The sequence below is a fragment of the Myotis myotis genome, unplaced genomic scaffold (genome assembly GCF_014108235.1).
Source record: "Myotis myotis isolate mMyoMyo1 unplaced genomic scaffold, mMyoMyo1.p scaffold_m19_p_29, whole genome shotgun sequence".
NCBI lineage: Eukaryota > Metazoa > Chordata > Mammalia > Chiroptera > Vespertilionidae > Myotis > Myotis myotis.
Genome location: NW_023416334.1, coordinates 1,583,842 through 1,595,578, shown reverse-complemented (window position 1 = coordinate 1,595,578; position 11,737 = coordinate 1,583,842). Strand labels below are relative to the sequence as shown.

Below are 11,737 nucleotides of genomic sequence, written 5' to 3'. Positions count from 1 at the left end.
GCGGGGGGACTGTGGAGCAAGGACCAATCGATTAACTAACACTGCCAGGAAAGAAAGGAAATGAAGCGGGGGAGCGGAAACGTGTTGGGACCGGGATCCGGGAGCGCGGGGCAGTGTGGGAGTTGTAGTTCGCGGTGCTAGGAACTCGCGCCTGGCGGAAGTGGCTGGAGAAGGCGGGCGGAAGCGGACGCGGCGGGTGGAGAGGAGAAGGCTAAGTGGCCGCATCCCCCAAGCCGGGTGGGCTTGTGGGAGGAGACCAGGCTGCGGCCGCACGCTGGGGGCTCTCGTAGGCTCTGGTTCCCTTAGGGTGGGCGCGGGGTGAGGTGACCCTCACCTCTGTGTTCCACAGCATGCGCGGGCGCCCGGGATGATCTTCCCCGTCTCCCGCTGCGCGCTCCGGTGTCTGCATCGGCCCGGAGGCCGGACCTTTCCCACCTCCGCCATGGAGGTGGCCTTCCGAGGCGTCCGGAAAGTCCTCTGCGTGGCCGAGAAGAACGACGCGGCCAAGGGGATCGCCGACCTGCTGTCCAAGGGTCGCATGAGGCGGGTAAGGGGTCGCATTTCTCATCAGCCGTACTTGGTGAGGCCCGCGAAGCGGGACAGCCTGGTGGGCACGGGGGATAGAGATGAAGGCGATTTCTCTCCCATCTGTGGGTCTTCACTGTCTCCCCCAGACCATTGCCGTGGCCTCCTGTCATCTCTTAGGACTGATGGGCATTTAAAATGTAGTTCAGAGGTTTCACTCATCTGCTTTGAAACCTTGCATCTTCCTTGCCAACAGCAGTGGTTGCCAGACTTGTCTGATCCTCAGAACCACCTGGGGCAGTGGCTGTTCGGCGGACCTGGAGTGAGGTTGGGGTAACCTGTATTTCAACGTCTTTTCCTCCGGATTCTAAAACTCTGTTAAGTTGGGAAGCACTGACCAAACTCCTTTAGCTTGGCAGTCACGCCCTGCCCGATCGTCCCTGGTGGCCTAGCCCTCCTGTTTTCTGCCGTTCCCTCTGCCTTCTGCAGCCCCGCTGACTGTACAGCCCGAGTGTATACTGACAGGGCAACATTGGGTAAGGTTTGGGGATTAGAGGCAGATGGCAGCCCTCACCCATGGTCCTTAGTACCAATTCAGCACAGGAATCCCCAATTTGGGGTCACAGTGAAGAAGGAAACTATTCAGGGCAAAGCATCAGAGAGGTCACATCCGTGTTGCAGTTTCAGCTCCAGCTGGGAGAACTGCCTTAGGTGGGAAGGGAAAGTGCTCTCAGCAGAGGCCGCTGGTTTATGTTGCCAGAAGTCCCACCTCTGGTCCCCTCTAGTCCTTCCTCATGCAAATGTCGCGCCAACTCTCAGTTTGATTGGTCCAAAAGACACTGTGATTGGTCAGAATGGAGCTTCTCTGATTGGTTCATGAAGAAGCGGATGAGGATATGGCAGCACTGCTCCGATTGGATGGGGAAAGCCTCATTCCCATTGGTTGAAATATTGTTCCAGGAACTCCTTAGTAGGACTGTCTCAGGTGACGTAACAGTGTAGGCAGGCAGTTCAGTGCAGGCTTCTCTGTAAAGTGCAAATTGCGTGAGAGGCCCCTGTGTAGAAATGGCTGCTGAGCTTTGTTTGTTTGTTTTGTTTAATTAGATTAGAGAGAGAGAAACCTCCATTGGCTGCCTCATACACGCCCCCTACTGGGGGTGGAGCCTGCATGTGCCCTTTCCGGAATGCAACCAATGACCTTTTGGTGCATGGGACCATGCTCAACCAACTGAGCCACACTGGCCAGGGCTGTTTGTTTTTTAAATTTGAGCCCAGTTAGCCACCAGGAGTCCTTCTTAGTAGGTATCTTCTTTCTCAGGGTTCACACTATCATACAAACTGATTCTGAGAGAGGCAAGTAAGGGATAAGATGTTTCTAGACACACTGGGGGCACAAAGGAAGGGGAAAGTGAGAAAGGGTTTTCAAAGGGAGTTGACAGGAAGGTCTTAAGAACTATTCAGGAAAATCTCTCAAATAACAAAAGTGGATCCTGAAATGTATTCTGGAGAACATTCTGAGAGCATGGGATAGAAGTTCCCTGCTCTTTTTTCTTTCAAGTCCCAGGTTCCTTAGACCTCTGTTTTCTAGTGTGTGGCTAGTGAGAGTCGGTTGTATGGGTGCTAGCTGAGAGCTTCATCTTTTCAGTGCCAAGAGTCCTGGTGACCGGCCCCAGTATTTGTCAACTTATGGAGGTCTGGGCCTCTTGAAAATGGCCCATCTACACCTAACTAACTTACTTCTGTATTCTTCAGGGCTCTGTTTAAATGTCTCTTCTTCAAGAACCTTTTCCTTAAGGTTCTCCCCCTGCAACTAGGTGAGGGACACTTTGTGATATGCTGTCATGGTGCCCTCTCTATTTGGAAGGCACCTGCCATTACAGTTAAGTAATGCAAGTGTTTACTTGATGTCCTCACCTCGCTCCTTGGACTCTAAGCTCCATTGGAAAGGGACTATCTATTTTGTTCATTGCTGTATTCCTAGAATCTAATACGGTGCCTTGAATACAGGAGCGTTTCAGTACATGTTTGTTGGATAAACGTTTGAGCTGAGGCTTGAAAGATTACCAGGCAGTGGAAACAATATCTATAAAGAACAACCAATTGCTTGAAACAGCTTAGCGTATTCAAAAACTGAGGAGTTAGGAATTGGAGGAGGGACCAGTGACTTAAGCAAGAGAGATTAGTTGAAGGAAGATCTTGAATGTATTAGACTGCCATGTATTTTATGCACAAGTGTTAAAGTACATACAACATTTACCATTTAACTACTTTGAAGTATACAATTCAGTAGCATTTAGTTTATTCACAATATTGCGCAACCATCACCTCTATCTAGTTCCAGATTTTTTTTAAATTTTGTTTTATTGCTTAAAGTATTACAAAGAGTATTGCATATGTCTCCTTTTTTTTTCTCCCTTGACATTCCCCCAACCTCTCCTACCCCCCAGTGTCTTGTGTCCACTGGTTATGCTTATATGCATGCATACAAGTCCTTCGGTTGATCTCTTACCTCCAACCCTCCCCGGCCTTCCCGCTGTAGTTTGACAGTCTGTTTGATGCTGCTCTCCTCTGTATCTATTTTTGCTCATCAGTTTATAATGGTCTTTATTATCCACAAATGAGTGAGATTATGTGGTATTTTTCTTTCATTGACTGGCTTATTTCACTTAGCATAATGCTCTCCAGTTCCATCCATGCTGTTGCAAATTGTAATTCCTTCTTTTTTATAGCAGTGTAGTATTTCATTGTGTAGATGTACCACAGTTTTCTAATCCATTCATCTGCTGGTGGGCACTTAGGTGGTTTCCAGATCTTCACAATGGTAAATTGTGCTGCTATGAACATAGGGATGCATATATCCTTTCTGATTGGTGTTTCTGGTTTCTTGGGATATATTCCTAGAAGTGGGATCACTGGGTCAAATGGGAGGTCCATTTTTAACTTTTTGAGGAAACTCCATACTGTCTTCCATAATGGCTGCTCTAGTCTGCATTCCCACCAGCAGTGTACGAGTGTTCCCTTTTCTCCGCATCTTCTCCAGCACTTGTCGTTTGTTGATTTGTTGATGATAGCCATTCTGACAGGTGTGAGATGATACCTTGTTGTTTTGATTTGCATCTCTCGGATGATTAGTGACTTGGAGCATGTTTTCATATGTCTCTTGGCCTTCTGTCTGTCCACTTTTGAAAAGTGTCTATTTAGGTCCTTTGCCCATTTTTTGATTGGATTGTTTATCTTCCTCTTGTTAAGTTGTATGAGTTCCCTATAAATGATGGAGATTAAACCCTTATCGGTGAAAACATTGGCAAATATGTTCTCCCATGCAGTGGGCTTTCTTGTTGTTTTGTTGATGGTTTCTTTTGCCGTGCAGAAGCTTTTTATTTTGATGTAGTCCCTAGTTCCAGATTTTTTTTTATCACCAAAAGGAAACCCCACCGCCATTAAGCAGTCACTTACTATTCTCTGCTTCTCCCAGCCACTGGCACTGCTAATTTGCTTTCTGTCCCCAAGTATTTGCTTATCTGGATATTTTATATAAAAAAGAATCATAATATGAGGCCTTTTGTGTCAGGCTTCATTTACTTAGCACAATGTTCTTGAAATCATCCATGTTGTAGCATGTATTGGTACTTTGTTCCTTTCTATAACTGAATAATATTCTATTGTATAGATAGATCACATTTTGTTATTCAATCACTGGTTGATGGACATTTGAATTGGTTCCACCTTTGGCTATTGTGAATTAGAGCTGCTATAAACGTTCATGTACACGCTTTTATTTGAATACCTGTTTTTGGTTCTTTGCAGTAAATTCCTTTGGACTGGAATTGGTGGGTCATAAGTTAACTCTGTATTTAACTTTTTGAGAAACTGCCAAACTATTTTTCACATTGGCTGGAACATTTTACATTCTCACCAGCAATGTTCAATTTCTCCACATCCTCACCAACATTTTTTGCCCATTATATTGTGGGTTTTTGTTTGTTTTTTTGATCTTCACCCAAGGATATGTTTTATTGATTTTTAAAGAGAGATAAACATCAATGGTTGCCTCTCATATGCACCCTGACCTGGAATCAAACCCAAAACCTTTGTGATGTACGGGACAGTGCTCCAACCAACTGAGCCACCCAGCCAGGGCCAATATGGTTTTGATTTGCCCTTCCCAAGTGATTAATGACACTGAGCTCTTTTTGTGTGCTTATTGGCCACTGTTGTGTGTATCTTGTTTGTAGAAATGTTTGTTTTGTCCGTTTTTTAATTGAGATGTTTGTCTTTTATTGAGTTATAATAGTTCTTTATATTTAGGATAGTAGATCCTTGTTAGATGTATGATTTGCACATATTTCATTCCATTCAGTGGGTTGTCTTTTCACTTTCTTGATAGTGTTCTTTGGTGCACAAAAGATTCTAATTTTTTTTGAGCTCCAGTTTCTGTTTTTCTTCTTTTGTGGTTTATGCTTTTAGTGTCATATCTAAGAAATCATTGTCAAATCCAAGGTCATGAAGATTTGCCCCTGTGTTTATTTCTAAGAGTTTTAGCTCTTATATTTAATGTTTCTATATAGTGTAAAGTAAGAATCCAACTTTATTCTTATGCACGTGGATAACCAGTTTTTGCCAGCACCATTTGTTGAAAAGACTGTCCTTTTCCCTTGGATGGTCCTGGCACCCTTGTCAAAAATCAGTTGACTGTAGATGTTTGGGTTTATTTCTGGACTCGCAGTTCTATTCCGTTGTTCTGTATGCCAGTACCACACTGCTTTGATTACTGTAGCTTGGTAGTAAATTTTGACATTGGGCAGTGTGAGTCCTACAACTTTGTTCTTCTCTTTTTCAAAAACAATGTTTTGGCTATTCGGCGCCCCATGCAATTCTATGTGAATTTTAGGATTAGCTTAACCATTTCTGCAAAAACAGATTATTGGGCCCTGGCAGTGTGGCTCAGTTGGTTGGGCATCATCCCATGCACCAAAAGGTTGCTGGTTCCATTCCCTATCAGGGCACATGCCCAGGTTGTGGGCTCAATCTCCAGTAGGGGACGTAGAGGAGGCAGCCAGTCGATGTTTCTCTCCCTCGCCCTTCCTCTCTATAAAAAGCAATAAAGAAAAAGAAAAAATTAGGAGTTTCTAAAACAAAACAAAACACAATTATTGGGGTATTTGTAAGGATTGCATTGAATTTGTAGATCACCTTGGGAATTATTACCATCCTAATATAGTCTTCAATCTCTGTACACAGGTACTTTTTCTATTTTTTTAGGCCTTTAAGTTCTCTCAGCAATGTGTTATCGGTTTCATTGGCTTTTGGATACTGTTATGAATAGAATTGTTTTCTTGATTTCCTTTTCAGATTTTTCATTGCTACTAGGTTTTGTGTGTGTGTGTGTGTGTGTGTGTGTGTGTGTGTGTGTGTATTGTATCCTGCCACTTTGCTGAACTTATCAGTACTAATGTTTTTTTGTGGCTTCTTTAGCATTTTTGTCTGTAAGATCATGTTGTCTGTGAATATAGATAATTCTGCTTCTTTTAAAAAAAATACTAGTATTTTTATTGATTTCAGAGAGGAAGGGAGAAGGAGAGCAATAGAAACATCCTATATAATAAAAGCCTGATGTGCAAATTGTCCCCTCTGGCATTCATTTGACCCGGAGACCGGGAATTCTACCACTCTGGTGCTGACCACCAGGGGGCAGCGCAGAATATGGCTACCTGGGGGCGGGGGTAACGGAGACGGAGGTGCGAGGTGTCTGCAGATCTTGCTCTCACTCCCCTGGGACGCCAGGGCTCGCACGCCAGGGAAGCCCGCACACTCGGGTGCCGGGCGCCTGTGTGGAGCCTGCCCTGCATCTGCAAGGCCTCTTCCGGGTGAGCCCAGCCACAGCTGCAGGAGACCGCAGGGGTTGGTCAGGCTCCCCATGGGTTCACGCAGGAGCCGGTCTGGGAGGCCAGCCAGGAGAGAGTATGCTGCCCGCCTGGCTTTCGTGCGGCACCGCTGGGTGGCCCAGAGGCCCATGCTGCACCCTGGTCTTCAGTGTCCAGCTGCGCTCACCACATCTCCACGTGGAGACTTGGGCACCGTGACTCAGGTGGAGAGGGGCACGTGGGGGCCCAGGTGCTGCCCCAGGCCCAGAGGTCAGCTGGGACCTACCCTTCCACACCAGATGCTCGCGCTTCAATCACCAGCCAGCTTAGGGACCGCACCCATGCATGAATTTCGTGCACTGGGCCTTTAGTTAATGTTGAGAAAGAATCATTGATTGGCTGCCTCCTGCATGCCCCCTACTGGGGATTGAGCCCGCAACCTGGGCATGTGCCCTTGACTGGAATCAAACCTGGGACCCTTCAGTCTGCAGGCTGATGCTCTATCCACTGAGCCAAACCAGCTAGGGCTGCTTCTTTTTAAAGAAAATATATATGTGTGTGTGTGTGTGTGTATATATATATATATATATATATATATATATATATATATTTTTTTTTTTTTTTTTTTTTTTTTTTTATTGCCCTAGCTCGTTTGGCTCAGGTTGTAGGAGAGGGAGGGAGAGAGAAACATCAATGATGACAGAGAATCATGGATTGGCCGTCTTCTGCACGCCCCACACTGGGGATTGAACCCACAACCCAGGTATGTGCCCTGACCAGGAATCGAACAGTGACCTCCTGGTTCATGATAGGTTGATGCTTAACCACTGAGCCACACTGGCTGGGCTAATTCTACTTCTTCCTTTCCAATTTGAATGTTTTTCTTTTTCTTGCCTAATTGCTCTGGCTAAAATCTAGTAATCTCAGATAGCAATGGTGACATTCTTGTCTTGTTCCTCATCTTAGAGGAAAAGCTTTCTGCCATTGAGTACGATGATGTTAGCTGTGAGGTTTTATTCTGAAGGAAGTTGAATATTTATCAAATGATTTTTCTGCACCAGTTGATATGAGCAATGTAGGTTTTAAGTTGGGGAGTACTGAGGTCATATTTGTGTTTTAAAAAATCACTCTGGCAGCAGAGGATTTCCAGAGTGAAAACCTGGAGTCAAGGAGACAAATTGGAGTTCCTCATGTGAGAGATCGGAGGCCTGAACTCTAGAACCCTGGAAACAGTTTGAGTAGGAAAAGAAGGGAATGATGGAAACAGTTTAAAAGTTAAAAGGTCTAGCCATAACCGGTTTGGCTCAGTGGATAGAGCATCGGCCTGCGGACTGAAGGGTCCCAGGTTCGATTCCGGTCAAGGGCATGTACCTGGGTTGCGGGCACTTCCCCAGTGGGGGATGTGCAGCAGGCAGCTGATCGATGTTTCTCTCTCATCGATGTTTCTAACTCTCTATCTCTCTCCCTTCCTCTCTGTAAAAAATCAATAAAATATATTTAAAAAAAAAAGTTAAAAGGTCTAGCTCTAACCGTTTGGCTCAGTGGATAGAGCATTGGGCCGCAGACTGAAGGGTCCTGGGTTTGATTCTGGTCAAGCGCGTGTATCTTGGTTGCGGGCTCAATCCCCAGTAGGGTGCATGCAGGAGGCAGCTGATCAATGTTTCTAACCTCTCCTTTCCTCTCTCGAAATCTTGGTCCTTTTCCTGGAATGATAATTTCCTTTTCTCCTGGTGAATTCTCCATCTTTTCAAAGAAAAATAAAAGGCAACCTAAGTGTAATCTCTTTTGTGAAGTCTTTCTTAAGTGTCCCCTCTATCCATTTCCTTCTCTCTTTCCAGATGCATTTTCATCTCTCTTGATGATGGCAGTCATCATGGGTCGAGTTATCGAGCCCTTTGTCCGTCTCTCCCTAAGAATAGTGACAGGTCCTATCTGTTTATTCATCCCTCAGACAGAGCCTGCTACATGAAAATCACGTGTAAATTACATGGTATCAAATGCCATAATCTCTACTTTTTAAGAGACTTAAATTCTGATGGCGGTGCTAACACATGCACATACAAATCAAAATCAAATGGCAGCCATTGCAGTTTTATGAGAGCAAGGAATTGAAATAATAAGAACCAGTAATGGAAATAGAATGATTAAGTAAATTATATGTCCTTATAATACACTAATGCCCCGGTGCATGGATTCGTGCACATTGAAAGGAAATTAATTAGAAGGTGGCTGGCGGGGTGGGAATGGGCAAGACAGGCTGGACACGCCCTGAGGCCAACCTCCCACGGTCCCTCCCCAGCTGGCTGCACCTGGGGCGGCGCCAGGGCTTGAAGAGCATCTGTGGAGTGAGCAGGGTCTCTCCAGCAGATGGGGTCCCTCGGCCTGGCCTGCGGAGATTGGGCCAAAACCACCTCTCTGATATCCCCCGAGAGGTCCTGGATTGTAAGAGGGCGATTCTCAGGTGACACACCCTGGCTCCTTCCTCTCTGGTTCCAGGATCCATCACCCGAGAACCTCCACTGCCAAGTCACCGCAGCTCAGCAGCTCCTGTGTTGAGCGTCTGCCCCCTGGTGGTCAGTGTGCGTCATAGGTGATGGTTGGACAGTTACTTAGCCTTTTATATATATAACTAGAGGCCCGGTGCACAAAATTCATGCACCCGCGGGAGGTCCCTCAACCCGGCCTGTGCCATCTCACAGTCCAGGAGCCATCGGGGGATGTCCGACTGACAGCTTAGGCCTGTTCCCCTGGGGAGTGGGCCTAAGCCGGCAGTCGGATATCCTTAGCGCTGTCGTGGAGGCAAGAGAGGCTCCTGCCACCACTGCTGTGCTCACCAGCTGTGAACCCAGCTCAGGGCTTTTGGCTGAGTGGCACTCTCCCTATGGGAGCATACTGACCACCAGGGGGAAGCTCCTGCGTTGAGCATCTGCCCCCTAGTGGTCAGTGTGCATCATAGCGACTGGTCGTTCCGCCATTCAGTTGATTTGCATATTAGCCTTTTATTATATAGGACTAGAGGCCCGGTGCACAAAAATTTGTGCACTCGGGGGGTTCCCTCAGCCCAGCCTGTGCCCTCTCGCAGTCTGGGACCCCTCAGGGGATCGGGCCTAAGCTGGCAGTCAGACATTCCCTCTGGCAGCCTGAGAGCCCTCAGGGATGTCCACTTGCCAGCGGGGAGCAGGCCTAAGCTGCAGTCGGACATCTTTAGCTCTGCTAAGGAGGCAGGAGAGGCTCCCACCACCATCGCTGTGCTGGCAGCCGTCAGCCTGGCTTGTGGCTGAGCGGAGCTCCCCCTGTGGGAGCGCACTGACCACCAAGGGGCAGCTCCTGCATTGAGCGTCTGCCCCCTGGTGGTCAGTGTGTGTCATAGTGACCAGTCATTCCTAGTCGTTCTCCTATTAGGGTCAGTTTGCATATTACCCTTTTATTATATAGGATTAGATATCTGTTAAGGGAAAAGACTTTTAAACCTATGTTTAAAAAAATACATATATGTACTTAAAAGAAATTCAACAAAACATTAACAGGATAGAATCTTTTTCTTTTGTTAACAGTAGTACTTAAACAGTTGTAATTGCAAACAGTTCAGGGACTACATATGTATATCAAGTACACTGTCCTCACCACCCACAGCAATCACTGCTAGTAACTTATAGGTCCTTGAGGACTTTTCTATAGTTTTCATAGTTTTATTTTTATATTCAGAAGAAATTTTTTTAAATAAAATTTTAAAAATATGTTTTTATTGATTTGAGAGAGAGAGGGGGGAGAGGAGGGAGAAGGAGAGAGGCATCAATGGCCTCCTGCATGCCCTGTACTGGGGATCCAGCCCGCAACCCGGGCATGTGCCCTGACCCATAATCGAACTGGCCCCCTCTCGGCGCACAGGATGACTGAGCTACACTGGCCAGGGCAGAAGGAGGAATCTTAAAAGGATCCTGCTGCAGACTCGGTGGCAGCAGTGTGGTCAGCATGCTCAGAGAAGGTGTGATGGGCTCTTCTTCAGTAGGGTGGGGAGCACTGAAAAGACATCACAGAAGCTACACTCTTGGTCTGTCAACTAGGGTTCCTTTCTTTAGTCTCCAAAACGCCACTGTAATTTGGGAGCAGCCTAAAGCATCTGAGAACTTCACCCAAGAGGTAGAATCACACAGTTGTGTACTATCCTCGGAATTACAGGGAGGAAAGTTTGAAATATCAGGAAAACATTTTACATCCTCAAGACTACCCATGGGTAAGGAAGGCTTCCTCGGAAAGCCCTGAGCCTGGGGCCCCACATGCTGTTAGGTACCTCTCTGGCTGGAGAGCATCGGGACAGTGGCTACAGACGCTGTTCCAAAGAGACCAGAGGGCCGTGGGTGTGCACCTCGGCGCCACTGCGGCCGCTGGGCGGGGAAAGGTTGAGGAGCAGGATTCAGCCGGTGCCTCAGCCTGGTTGTGTGTCAGGGTCCATGTAAGATTTTGTTTGAGAAGAGTTTATTGCTTCCTTAAAAAGAGTTAGGGGGGAAGGAAATAGAAACCATTGATTAAGCAGTTTTTATTCCGTATTTCCGTAGTCTCCTCTTATCCGAGGTTTCACTTTTCATGATTTGTTACATGGTCAACCACACTCTGAAAATATTAAATGGAAAGTTCCAGGAATAAACAAATGGTAAGTTTTAACTTGTGCACCGTTCTGAATAGTATGATGAAATCTTGTGCTGTTCCACTGTGTCCGCGTGGGAATCCTTTCAGCGCCCACGCTGTGTACGCTACCTGCCCGCCCACCACTCGCTCAGCAGACGTCTCAGTTACAGCTGGACGTGGTGGTATCACAGTGCATGTGTTCAGGGAGCCCTTATTTTGCTTAATGATGCCCCAAAGCACAACAGCTGGCAATTCAGATATGCCAAAGGGATCCATAAAATGCTTCCTGTAAGTAAAAAGGTATGTGTGTGATAAAAACAAACAAACCAGTATATGTAGGGTTCAGTGGTACTGAGGACTCAGGGATCTATTGGGGGTCTTGGAATGTATTCCCTGAGAGTAAGGGGAGCTACTGTACTGAAAAGGCTTAACTAGTAATTGGAATTTATAGAGGGCGTCTCTTTCCTTGGCAACATTAGAGTACTGAGGTTTTTTTTTATTCTTATTTTTTTAGCATTGAACTCTTAAGTATCAGATAAATCCCTCTTTAAAGTTGCTATTATGGCCCTGGCCAGTGTGGCTTAGTTGGCTGGGTCTTGTCTTGTGCACCAAAAGCTTGACAGTTCTATTCCTGATCAGGGCACATGCCCAGGTTTCAGGCTCAATCCCTGGTAGAGGGCGTGCAGGAGGCAGCTAATCAGTGTTTTTCTTTTATCGATGTC

At 46.3% G+C, this 11,737-nt stretch overlaps 1 protein-coding gene across 3 annotated transcripts in view; it reads left to right on the top strand.

Moving 5' to 3' along the window:
* Positions 1-40: 40 nt before the first annotated feature.
* The window catches only part of TOP3A (DNA topoisomerase III alpha), a 38,076-nt gene continuing 26,379 nt past the window's right edge, over positions 41-11,737 (top strand). Inside the window, exon 1 of one of the 3 annotated variants that reach the window (XM_036296408.1) lies at positions 41-547. In XM_036296408.1, coding sequence (XP_036152301.1) covers positions 368-547 — 180 coding nt within the window. In that variant the 5' untranslated portion in view covers positions 41-367. Of the gene's footprint in view, positions 548-10,998; positions 11,041-11,737 lie in introns of those variants that run through there. The other 2 variants (XM_036296407.1, XM_036296409.1) reach the window with 2 other exon arrangements.